Source organism: Strix aluco, chromosome 5 (assembly GCF_031877795.1).
Source record: "Strix aluco isolate bStrAlu1 chromosome 5, bStrAlu1.hap1, whole genome shotgun sequence".
NCBI classification, from domain to species: domain Eukaryota; kingdom Metazoa; phylum Chordata; class Aves; order Strigiformes; family Strigidae; genus Strix; species Strix aluco.
Genome location: NC_133935.1, coordinates 86960029 through 86973670, shown reverse-complemented (window position 1 = coordinate 86973670; position 13642 = coordinate 86960029). Strand labels below are relative to the sequence as shown.

The window sequence follows — 13642 nt, the reverse complement described above, 5'->3', positions numbered from 1 at the left end:
TCAGATCAATGATTTGACTAGCACCTGTCTGAGAGCTCTAATGCAGCAGCTCGTGCACATTTTTGCAGTTAATACTTCTAGGCAAATGGCTCATCTTCACTGTTTTGAAGTGTCTAACTAGGAGAACGGTGATTAATAATATTTTTCATTTTGAGGCTGATCAAGTGCCATGGAAAACAACAGAGCAGGAATCAAATACGAAATGCCATGTTAATACTGAAGAGTGGTGTTCAACCTGTCACCGACCTGCCCTTAATACAGTTTCTGACACCAGCCTTAAATGAGAAAAAATACAGCTAAGCAGAGAAACCTCAGTGCTTTCTGCTAGAAGTGCCTTGGAGCTCCCTTGGAGGCTTGAAAGTTTGCTTTGCTTCATTTTCAAGCTTGTTTTTCTTTTAATTGTATGTGACTCAAGAGGTTATTGAGGCTGATGCTATTCATGCAAACAGGAGTCAGATGCAGCTGAATGACCATATCTTTTTCTGTCCTTTAAGATGACTGACTACAGACATTATTTAGAGCTAATGGGATAGATCTCATCTTATTCACACTGGAAGAAATCTGGTATAACTCCATTGACTTCAAGGTCAGCCGAGACTGGAATCTAGGATGCCATCTTCACAAATTCAATGCTTTTCAATCCTCTCTTGTCTTTACCTTTTCCAGCAGCTATAATCAGCACCTAATTAATTAAAATAGAACACAGCCCAGGGCAGGGCTCTCCCACAGAGTTGTATCATTTTACTCTATTTTCACTCCATGTAGCAGTTTACTTTACAGAGACACAAGGTCCCTCAATATTTTAATTAAAGAGCCCACCCCAACGGTTTAAATTCCCCAGCGAGTCCTGGATCAGGCCCAGAACTGGGGCTGCAGAACCTGGTACCACCCAACAGCTTTACGCGTGGAAAAGGAAAAGCTTTTACCCTCTGTATGGTGAAGTTCACGTAAGTAAAAATCAGCACAAAAGCAGATCTTTTGCAAAAAAAATTACCATTCTGACAGCTTTGTGTGCATAAGTGAAACTATTATTTTATTTTTTTGAAATGGAAAGGGTCTATTTACACATTAGTAGCAGGAGGGGAAACTTTTAATTTACTGCCTTCTCTCAATTCTTTCAGATGTAATTTAGAGTGTTATTAACCTTTAAACTGCTTGCAAAGTTTATACACTCGAGCAAGAACCCTCCTCTCTGCCAGCGGAGGGGAAGAGGGGAAACCCACCATGCAAGAAGGAATACTCTGATCAAAGCATCTCTGCACCTTTTTTTTTTCAGTTTTTAATTCTCCTGTTGACAAGTCCCTTCCTTCAAAATTCACAGCTACATCTCTGCAATCCTCCCACTGAATGCTGCTTGTCAGGGAGGGGCAACCCCTGACAAAAAAAAATAGAGCTCCTTTACCTTTCCTTTTAACAATAGATTAATCTCTCTTTTGTTCTCTATGAGAACTAGGTGTCATATTTCAAAATGCACTTTTAAAAACAGGTATAATTAAACCTCTGCAAAAGGAGGGAGGCAGAGAAATTAGCAGCACAAGTAGTAATAAAGGCATTTTAGAGCCTGTGTGAGCTGGAAGGTACTTCATCCCTCCCCCTCGCTGCACAGCTACAATTACATTCCGCAGTGGAAGAAAAAAAAGTAATTATAAAAATGAACTTTTCTTCAAAAAATGAGCACGTTGTAAAAGGATTACTCCTTTGAACATCCGAGCACTTCAAAAGGAGGATGAATTAGTGCTGACAACTCAATAAAGTAGCCATCAATTATTTAAAATGTGATGGCTCTTCTCATACAGCACTTCTGATTAGGAAAACATTTCAAAAACTAGAAATTAGTTATTCTTCCTAAATGAAATGGGCCTAGGCTTCAAATGCAAGGAATAAAAAAAAGAATGTGACTTTCAATGAGCCTGGCAAGAACACAGGATAGTTTTTTCTCTTGAAGCCATCTATAAAGTGTGTTGCATGAGATTGTGTTACAGGCTGGATTTGGGATTCACGAAGCAAACCAAGCAGAGGGAAGGGAAAAAATATCTGTGCTGTTGTGACAGAGAGACACAACCTTCAGCTAATGGGTGCAGAGAGAGTCAAAAAAAGCCTAACCAAGACTTCAAACTCTATCACTGCTGTGTTTCAAAAAAGCAAGCAATTAAACCTTTTCAGTGAAAAGATACCAAAAAAAAAACCTGGAGGGCTGTTGGTGATGGGCTGATATGGATCTCCTTTACATGCAGTTCATCAGAGTTTGCCTTTGTAGGCACTCACAAGTGGATGCCAAGAGCCTCCCGGACACTGCAGCTATGGTCATCCATCACAGAAACAACCCTAGTGAAGTCAAAACACCGGTTTAAAATTGAAGAAACACCTAGGAAAAAAAAGCAGCTGGAGGGAAAGAAGGCAAGCTGGGTGAAGTGTGGCTTCTGTGGGTGCTGTATCTGAGAGTTCACATCTACTTTTCAGAAGCAACCCTGGGTTAAGGGGAAGGCCAGCTCGGCCCCTGGCATCCCAGGGATGCGCTCTCCTGCCACAGATGCTGTACACTTAACGAGGTTGCAAATGAGAAATGTGCAGCTTAAGCTTTAAACAAACAGGAGGGTAACCAAGCTAAATGACTTCTCCTCTGGACAGAAAGATAAGAGGGGCTGTTTCTGACACCAGCCATGTGGGCTCAGCCATGTGAGGCAAAATGAGGATTTATGAGTGCAATGCTACTGCTGAAGGAGCCTGTCTGGGCTGTTTTGGTAATTAAAATAATCAATCAAGGCCTGCGACCAAGGCTGGGGCAGATACATGTGGTTTACTCCCGACTTCTGAAAAAGAAACCACTGCAAGAAGAAAAAAATAAAAATAAAATAACTCGCTACTCAAACTTCCACTGAAAAACAGCTGCGAAGTTCAGGGTGAGGATGAACACTGTAAATGCCATGACAGCAGAGGCCCCTTAAAAGGGTTAATCCTGCAAGATATGGATGCTGCTCTGCATCTCACCGATGTCAGCGGGAGCTGATGTGCTCAGCGTCGCGGCGGCGTTCCCAGCCCCGCGCTGGTGCATCTCCCACAGCCGCCCTACGTGGATTGTTGCACACCCCCGCTGACTTCTGGCCGAGCCAGAAATCGTTGTGTGCATGATGATTGCAGGATTTTAAAATGAAATCCTATCAAAAAGACTGGGAAAGACTGAAGCAGACTATGCATGTAGTTACTCCCATCACCCTAAAACCCTATATTAATTCAGGACCAAGAGAAAAGGGATAAACGCCCTACCAGCTCAATAGATACTGCATCTATGGAGACAGGATTAATCCAGGAGCTGTACAGGGAATTGAAATGACACAGACAGGACCTGATAGGGAGATGTCAATCTTCAAGGCCAAAAAGACAGCGACAGCTATTTTTTATTTCTTTTTTCTTCTTCTTTTTTTTTTTTTTTTTTTTTTTTTTTTGCCAGGCCATCTCCAGCATACGAGAATTGGAGTGTTTTTCTCTTTCCATTTTGGCTTGAGTCCCACTTATCAGACTCATGATCAGAAAAAACAGAGAGAGAAAATTCACAGAGGCAAAGTCAACCTCTCCTCACACCCATTCCAGCTCCCAGGGTGACTTTGGGGGAGTAATGTCCCTGCTGCTCCCTTAGAGCAGCTGATCCCCGCGGATTCGCGTTGGCCACGCAGCTATGCGCCTCTCCCTTGACTGCCTGCTGCTCTCCCCACGCAGGCCAAAAACTGCAGGTGCCTCTGATAGCCAGTAAAGACAAACAGGCCTCAAAAAAGGCAGCTCTTGGAGGATGGGATTGACAGAGTGCTAATGCAGTTCAGTCCCTGTCAGCAGATGTGTCAGAAACCATTACTTCTCTCTGGCTTGTCCACCATAAAATCTTGCTGCAGAAAGATCAAAAGAGACAGCAGCTGGTCCGCACCCTCCAACCCACCCTGAAAACACAAGATTTGACCCCATTCCAGACAGGTTTCTCAGCACCAGCAGCTCAGGAGGTTGTGCTTTTCCAACCTGAAGCTGCTGGTTCCCGAGGATGTTCAGAGCAATGGTCGTTGGTTTTGCTCAAACTTGGAGCTTAAGTTTGGAAATAAAGCTCTCCCGGCTCAGGTCATCTTCTAAAATAACCCGGCAGACACAACCCTGAGCAAGCAAAGCTGATGTTATGAATTTACCCTGAAGTATGAGCTCTTGGACCCTAAGAATGATGTTGGCTGAGGCACTACAAAGAGATTGAGAGATAAAGCCATGTTAGAGAGGCAGTCTTTGAATAGCAAGTTTTACCAATTAAATTAAATTCTAGAAAAAACATTTACTAATGAAAAGCACAATGTGATTGCTAAGAGATACAAGACTGGGTGATCTCCTTTTATTAACACATTGTGCTTTTCATTAGTGTATAACATCTTTTGATTAGACTCATTGATACAAACCCTCCATACACACTTTTGTCTCTAGTAGTCAAGACCATTGTGGCTAGACTGACTCTAGGGAGGTATATTTTAATAACAATGGGATAATTTAAACCAGAGATCAGCCTAACAAGATACAACCACAGGTAGAAGTGTGAAGGCCATAATGTGGTCATTGGATTAGTTATTCTGGTTCACACCTAATGTGCCTTACACAGAAGCAAGAGCTGCACTGTGTGTAGGCTTCACATTTCCACAAATAAAAATAATACATGACTTACACAAAAACTCCTGGTCTGTTCTATATATTGCACACGTGACATAATAAGGAACAACAGCCAAAAATTGTGGCTAGGAAGAAGTTTTCCAGCAGGAGAGCTGTGCAGAACCATTGCCCAGAAGATCTTCATCTCTGGAAGATTTCAAGACTCGCTGAGACAAAGCCACAACTGACCTGATCTAGTGTTGGCCACACTTTGGTTCTGGGCCAGAGCTCCAGGCAGATGCAACCAACTTCCAGAGATCCCTTCCAACTAACATAATTATGATGCTACGATACTGGGTATGCAAATATTCAAAAAATGGTTATTTAAGACCTGGAAATAACAGTAGCCCTTCATTTATGAAGTTCAAATCCAATCTGCATTGGTACGGGCCAAAAATTGTGGTCATATGACAGATACTTGTTGAGGTGAACAAAACAAGTTGGTGATCTCAGGTAGGACCATGATCAAAGACATTTTGCACCCAACTCCTACTGATTTCAATCAAGAATTAGGCTTTTACTTTTCTCTGTGGTGCTCATTTCTAATTAAGTAGAGCAGCCATGGTTTTAACAGCTCCCCAAAAGCTTGTTTGAATAGCAGAGTGGTTCTCACATGTTCTAGATATAAACCAGCTTGGTGTTGAGCCTCAGGTCATGAGAGATGAGGAATATCAACCTGGATTCAGCACTGAAGAAATGAGGGTTATACAGATTCTGTCCAACTCCAACGCAAGATTGTACCCACTTATGGAACCAAGTAGTAAGTGATAGGATAAGAGGTAATGGCCTCAAATTGCGCCAGGGAAGGTTTAGGCTAGGTATTAGGAAGCATTTCTTTACAGAAGGGGTTGTTGGGCGTTGGAATGGGCTGCCCGGGGAGGTGGTGGAGTCCCCATCCCTGGAGGGGTTTAAGAGTCGGGTTGACATAGTGCTGAGGGATCTGGTGGAGTTGGGAACTGTCAATGTTAGGTTAATGGTTGGACTGGATGATCTTCAAGGTCTTTTCCAACCTAGACGATTCTGTGATTCTGTGAAGAGATACTCAGCAACTGCAGGGATTAATGGGCTACACAGACCTCAAACTTTTTTTGCGACTGTTTCCTTCAGGTCAAATGTGAGTCACATCCGTGGGATGGTTTGTGCAACCTGACTTCGCTTTTCCAGTGGAAGAAAATAATTCTGCCTGCAAGGCGTGCTGCTTCAATATGTCCATATGCAACTTAAAGCTGTCTCCTACCTAGGTTTTACTGAATGTGCAAGTTAAACTTGATTTTTAAAATAAATTGAAGCACTGCCATAACAGCTTGCCTAAAGCTAGCAATCGCTTTTATATAACTTAGAGCTCCACAATCAGCCTCAGTGGAGAACTTACACATCTGCAGATGACTTACACGGGAGCCTTGTAAAAGCTTCCACAAAAGGCAATAACCACACTAAATGTTCCCCCCAGAGGAAAAATTATCTAAAGAAATATTGAAAGCAATAGGGAGATTCAGACTCCCACAGAGAGATAATTTCATCTCTCATTTCAAACTGAAAAAGAAGATTCAACTAGAAATTCTGTCACGGACTCAGTCGGTGGGTCTTAACCTCTTGACATACTGGCTGCGCAATGGAAACAGATACAGCACACAAGAGATGAAAACATCTGCAATGCACTTCATACTGTTTTAGACATCATATCACTGCAAAAAAAAAAAGAAATCTGAGGATCAGAACCACAGGTGCTGCCTCAAAAGTCATACTTGTCCTTGAATGTGAAAAACCCAATTGATCAGTCATGACTGCTCCTTAATGGATTTTGATTGTTGGAAGCCAGCCTGAAAAGACAACTAATTTGTTTACACTAATAAATAATAACATCTACTTGCTATCAAAGCATGCACCCACCACTACTGGTGAGCCATTTAAGCGCCACTCACTGTGACCATTCTTCTTCTTAATAACCAGTAATTTGACGGGAAGAAAACATGCCAAAGCTACCAGCGATGTCTCCTTGGAAAGTCACAAGCAAGTGACTTAGTGCGTGGAATAAGCGGTGCAGGCGATGGGGTAATTAGCTCCAGAAACTCATTATCCTGCAAACAGCTGCACACTCTGACTTTTTAAGGAGTTTTTTTTTTTGCTGAATTTTCAGCCACTGGAGCTTGGCCAGAGAATATCATGCCCATCACCTACATGATACTGCTATAAGAAACAATGGTCGCACTGATGCTTTAAAGGAAAAATCCCACTCTGCTACTATAAAGTGAAAAGATCGAAGAAACATGCACTTTTTTTGTTGGTCGGAGACATGGCAATACATTTTTAAGGCCAGTGTTAGTAGTGACCACCTAGCTGAAAAGATTTATCACCTTGACATGAACCATACAAGAACAGGCTATAAGAAGCTGTCGAGCTGCTTGTAGCCTAATTTAGTATTGATTTAAACAATTACAGCCTGAAGTTTAATGCAGAATAATTTTGAGACAAATTAGTTTCATGGTTAGTCAGTCACTCTTAAAAGGGAAAGGATTTACACTATGTTAAGTTTAAGGATGGAAGAATGGAAAGTAAGACCATCCTCCTAGTCAAATGTAATATTTACAAAGGGCAGCTACCATTTTTTTTTTAAAAAGCATAATCTTTACAGAAATGGAGGATTCATCTGTGAGGACATGATGGCATAGGATGCTAGAAAACCTCCTATCTATAAGCTAATTCAGTTCAAACATGTGCTGATAGTTATCAAAACGCAGCTATTATCAGCCTGTGCAGTGGGAACTGATAAATTCTTGAGTCGTGTTCAAATCACAGTGCCAGCTCCTGCTGCAGGAGCTTCAGAAAGATCTTCAGGATAGGAAGGAGTGGGATGGTTGAACCCTGAACCCCTCCACGAGTGACACAAGAAAGGAAAAAGTAACAGCGCTGGGAGAGAGGTGCAAGCCTCATGCACGTTACACACTGTATTTTCATCATACCCATGAGGTGATGAGGGCAAAAGATTTCAGGCTTCAGCACTGTCAATGCAGAAATAGCCTTTTTTTTTTTTTTTCTTTTAATGTAAAATCAATAAAATTATTTTAGGGAGCTATTTGGATGACTTGGTTCAAAGAGGCAGCAATTTTTCTTCTCTTTCACAAAATTACCCTTCTATAATGTCGGGAACAGGCAGACCTTCTGACCATGTACATTTTGACCAAGAATAATTCCAGTTCAAAATGATTTCCATCCATCATGAGAAACAAATTATAGGAACTCGATGAGAAAATTCCAAGCCATTCTGACTCTTCAACCCCAAATGAACTTTAAGAAAATGTATTGATATTATAGAACACATTTTCATGGCTACAAATGAAGCCACAATCCACAAAAATACATTATCGCATTAAGAATCTAAAACAAATTTGTAAGGTTAACAGCCTCCATGGTTCTGCTCCAAAGCTTGCGCGTTAATATTACCGTAAAGTGTTTTCAGCTCTCAATAAGGTCAGATGCCTGAGCAGGCTGAGTTTGGGTTCTCACTCAGTTTAATTCTCATTAGAGAAAACAAAAGAAAGGCAAATAATATGAAATACAACATGGAATATACCTATTTATTTCTAGATCTCTCAAAACAAGCTTCAAATAACATCTTCAACAGACTCCTCAGACTGTGAATAAGTAGAATTTTGCTTTGTATTGTAACTCATAGTTTCAATCTGCAGATACTTTTCCTGTTGTGGAAGCCACAGCCGCCTTAATTTTTTATTTTTTTTCTATCCTGTTCTGAAAATCCAGTCTTGGAAGACTTCTACGTGTGTTCCAGATTTGGCTTATTTCTTTTTTCCTAGGCACTTGCAAGGGTGAGGAATTACTGCCATTGCAAATAACTGCCAAGTCAGGGGGCACTTTGTAATTTCTTCCCCAGCACGGCCCCTCTCGGCTGCGCTCCTGCCGTCCCCGCTCAGCCGACGCACTCGAGTTCTTGATCTACAGAACCCCTTCTGCTCTTGTTAAAGTCGTTTTCAACGCTCTGCTCTTGTTTCATGACCATTCCTGCTGCATTTTCACTATTACATCTTACACCTGATCAGCCCTACTTTTGCAAGGCCAAGGGGAAAAAAAAGACAAACACCATCAAATCCACCTTCAGCTCACACGGGGGCACAACATGAGATATCCAGACATAACCTGCTCTTGGGGCAATGTGCTGTTCTCATCTTACATCAGCTGTGCTCAGTGAACACTGAGGCTGAAACAATTTTTATGCTGGTAATTATTTACAATAGGTTGTATTCTTCTACTTTTCAGTTTTGATAACTGAGTTTCTGAGTTCTGGTAAAGCTGTATCTTGGGAAGGCACTAGTTCAGGGATGCTGTGCTGCTCCAAAATATCATTTTAACTCATGGAGATTTTCTAAACCATGTAAAGAAACTTTTGGCTCCCTTCTAAGGAAGCTGTTCCCCTCTAAAGACTTCTGAAAACTCTCTGCTGGAATCTAATTTAGCTTTGCCTCTGAAAGAACCATCCCATATCCATGGCACCCAGACAAGCATAACGTTAGTGACCATCATACATGCAAAAATCCTAGTGATTTCCTTCAAATAATAACAATAATAATAGTTATTACTATTACTATGTATCAAAATATACACATTTTACAGTTATAAGCTAAGATAGAAAGTGGCCATATAAATCTTGGGAGACGCATGCTACTTCCTAAGAACTTTGCAAATATTATTCATCTCTGAAGAGATGATTTTACAGCTAAGAGGGAGCAATTTAAAAGGATTAAAAGAGCTTGACCCAAATCACAGCAAGAGCCAGAACTGACAGTTCATTCTTTTCAGCCCCATACAACACGTATATTCAGAATTTTTGGGTGGGCTTCCATACTGTCCTGCTACCCATGTAGTTGGGATGAGAACTGTGCTTGTTGCTATTATCACTACTCCACATGAGAGTTCAAAAAAGCTATTTCAAAAGAGACTTCTCACATAAATACTCTAACCTCAAAGCCAAATCTCTCAAATCTCTCTTATCTGGCTCGCTGCAGCAGCATCACATCAATCACAAACACGCTGCACTTGCGAGGCAGCAGACCTCATCTTTGCTGCTCCTGGTAGTTAGGAATGTGTAGTTAGTCCGATCGTACAGCTCTATGATTTGCAGGTGTCCCCAGAACTTCGAAGGGAGGCATACATTACTGAAAATCTTGAAAATAAACTTCTATGGAAGGGTTTAAGAAAGCTGATAACAATTTGTCACGATGGCTACAAGGTGCTTTAAAAATGGCACATGCCAGGCAAGATGCAAAGATGCCGTTAGCTTGACGTACGTGGCAAGAGAGACACACCCTCTCGTACAAACGAAACATGAGAGCCCGTGTTTACCTACATACCTGCATACAGAGATCAGAAAAAGAAAGACTATACTAGCAATGACACTGGAATAGATTGTAGTTACAAACTCAATGTCGTGAAAAATTTTGTGGGTCATAGCATCCTAGAATCACAGAATGGTTTGGGTTGGAAGGGACCTTAAAGACCACCTAGCTCCAACCCCCCTGCCACGGGCAGGGACACCTTCCACTAGCCCAGGTTGCCCAAAGCCCCGTCCAACCTGGCCTTGAACCCTTCCAGGGAGGGGGCAGCCACAGCTTCTCTGGGCAACCTGTGCCAGGGCCTCACCACCCTCACAGGGAACAATTTCTTCCTTAGATCTCATCTAAATCTCCCCTCTTTCAGTTTAAAACCGTTTCCCCTCATCCTATCCCTCCCCCCTGATGACGAGTCCCTCCCCCCTTTCCTGTAGCCCCTTTCAGTCCTGGGAGGCCGCTCTAAGGTCTCCCCAGAGCCTTCTCTTCTCCAGCTGAACCCCCCAACTCTCTCAGCCTGTCCTCACAGGGGGGTGCTCCAGCCCCCTGAGCATCTTTGTGGCCTCCTCTGGCCCTGCTCAAGCAGGTCCACGTCTTTCTTCATTGGATATATAGCCAAGTCATGGCTAGACATGGACAGTAATGGACGTATTGGCAGTTTGCTCAGTTCCTACCTGCAGAAGAGGCCGCTGCACACCTAGGATCTTCATGGTATCCGCATTAGCCAATATTTTCAGGGGATCGGACGCCTTCGTGACACCTTCAATCTCTTTATTGATCTCAGCCAGGACCTGATTGAGGAAGATGTTCTTGATGTACATGGTGAGGAACTCGCGGAGTGGACACTGCTTGGTTGGGCCAAGCTCCATGGCGTGCTCTATCTCTTGGATGAATCTGGAAAACGGAAGGGGAAGAATGCAATGTAATTAATAAACCATGTGGTTACTTTAAATGTGTGTGTTGCCTTTGCCATTCCTACATCTTGGAGCCAAGCACCACCAGTGGGAGAATGACTACAGTCTGCGTCGACATGAGGCATGAAGAGTAGAAAAGGTCTTCTATAAGGTTGCCTTCAAAAACAATACACTAAATGCCAACAGCTGGTGAGACAAAGACTCAACGGCTGGTGAACAGACAAAACGGGGAATTGGTGAAAATCCACAACCTGGGAATGATTTGTGTTTAACTGTCCAAAAAATCACTGATTGCTCTATTTGGGACATAGTGGAAAGACGTCTTTTTAAAAATAAACCCCCTGTAAAAGAAGTCAAGATGCCAGAAATCCCTCTGAAAAGGGAAACTTCCTTCTGGGGTTGGTCACTCGATTCCCACAGTTGGGTTCCCCATCTCTAAACTGAACAGCACTATATTCCAGCTTGAAGTCTACAGATATCACTGAGAAGAGCAATGCATATGTATTATGCTGGTATCATACTGCATTATGTATGTCTGTATTATGCTATATTTTTATTATGTGTTATTGTTTCATCCTAGGATCCCATTCCTGTGTACGCAGAACGGCATGCCGATTCTGGGAATATTTTAACACAAAATGTTTGCCATCTCCTCCTGCAAAATATCTTTATCTCAGTGATGCCATCTGTTTAACACATAGGAGTTTCTTCTAGAAATTACCTTCTAATTTCTTTAACTTACATCTGAGGCAATGAAATCAGTCTTTGTTTCAAAATTGTGTGTATCAAAATAATTAGGAATTGAGTATCAGGAGTCATAATGGATTGAGACATGCTGTCAAAAGGGAGAAACGTGTATGGTGTTTACACAGCCCTCTTCGTCAATGCACCCAAGTGCCTTGCAATTGTTTATATTTTAATCCCTCTCCTGGACAGGCTGGGATTGTTTTCATCTTTGCTTTATACAGCAGCAGCAGAAGTAAGTGTTGGACCTTGTATCTCCCAATATACGTAGCAACGCCCTGAAAGCCACCTCTTCTTCACTAGGAAAGACTTTTTTTGCATGAGACATCTCTAACAGTTCCAGCGTGGTTAAAATTTATTAGAGATGCCTTACCACTAACTGTTTCCCAAACACTTCAATGAGTTCTGCTTAATTGTCTGTAATTTTCTACCTCCACGTTCAGCACTCCTGAGGAGGCAGCTTCCCTTCAGAGGACTGACTAAGGAGCTCCTGTCAATTTTAGTAGCATGATTTCTTTCAAAGCTGAACAATTTGCTCCCTAAAGCCTCTGTGGTGTTGACTCCATCACTCTAGAGTGACACATTTGGGCCGATGCAGCTATTGCTTCCACAGGGGGACCCATTCACAGTTCAGTTTGAAGATTGCCTCTCCAAAGAGAGATGCTGCATGGAGGGAAGTGCAAAGAATGGCAGTTTTAGTCCCTGGCTTTCACAGATCAATAATGTGAATTGGCTTTATCAAACAGGGAAACAGCGGAGTCATCTGGGAAGAGAGCAGAGAGACCACCACCAAGCTTATCTCTGAAATAAGAGACCTAATGTCACCAGCTTCGAGTGACAACCGCTGACGTCCTTAAGGGAACACTGTCAAGGTTGATGGGACCATATTAAACTAACTTAACTGTATCTTTTCACGTCTGCCAATAAATTTGCCACTCTTTCTTTATAAGCTTATTTACACAGCACTTTTGATGCATAGAACTCACAAAAAATTTTCAATTAACCCTTACAATACCTGCACCACGTAGCCAAATACCTCTTTCAGATTGGAAAGGAGAGGCACAGCTGCTTGAATTTGAAACAAGCAACTTTCAGTGAACAACTTTTAAACACTTAAAACCCAGCACATGCTTAAAAATGGCAAAACCAACATAAATAGATGAAAACTTACAGAGGGAGAATAGCCATGTACAAACTAGCAGCAAACTATTAGAGCTCAGATGTGCTGACCTACAGCAACTCCTTATCCCACAATAGCTTGATGGTGTTTCTAAGTGTTTCCTATAACAGAGACTAAATTGCTTGTGCGAGGCTGTACGAAAAGGTCAGTGCTAGCAAAAGGTGTAATCAAGAATTTTTGTTTCTCAGTACCTGGCATTAATCACCATTTCAGATCTCTCCTAAAGACCCGTGCCTTAATCTCCAGGAAACTGTACTTGATTAGAGAACTGAGTCCTGGTGGTTGACGTGTTCTAATAGGCTTTAATTTCTTGGCATAGACAACAGTGGTTCACTTAATACCGGTAACAATCAAAAATATATCCCTATTTTACTTGATACGAACCGTAAAGTAATCACAGATTAGGAGAAAGCTGCTAGATAGCAATGTCTCTGCAAGGGGGGATTTTATGAGTGCTCAGCAACACTTGTGATAAAGAACAAATGGTCAAGAGCTTAGGAAAGCAGATTTAGACTCGGTATCAGGAAAAAGTTATTAAGACTGAAACTGCACGGCATGGAGGACTAGAGGATATGGATGAGAGACCTTAAGTTTGAATGTTCAAGGATAGCTTGATTAAATGATAATGGTAATGAAAAACAGACAATTTCTGAAGTCTTTATTTAATCAAAAGATCTCTACCAAAGGAAATGGAAGTAGAGAAAAGGTAAAGAAAAATGTAGTATGGATGTCAGAGCATGTCTTACAGTAGGGAACTGCCCTAAGAGTCCATAAATTTGATATTCCAATGGTACATT

The 13642-nt window shown here is 41.8% G+C and overlaps 1 protein-coding gene across 2 annotated transcripts in view; it reads right to left on the bottom strand.

The window, feature by feature from the left end:
* Nucleotides 1–13642, bottom strand: part of EXOC4 (exocyst complex component 4) — a 421385-nt gene that overhangs the window by 102482 nt on the left and 305261 nt on the right. For both annotated transcript variants that reach the window (XM_074828084.1, XM_074828085.1), the window contains exon 11: nt 10682–10901. In XM_074828084.1, coding sequence (XP_074684185.1) covers nt 10682–10901 — 220 coding nt within the window. The remainder of the gene's footprint in view (nt 1–10681; nt 10902–13642) is intronic.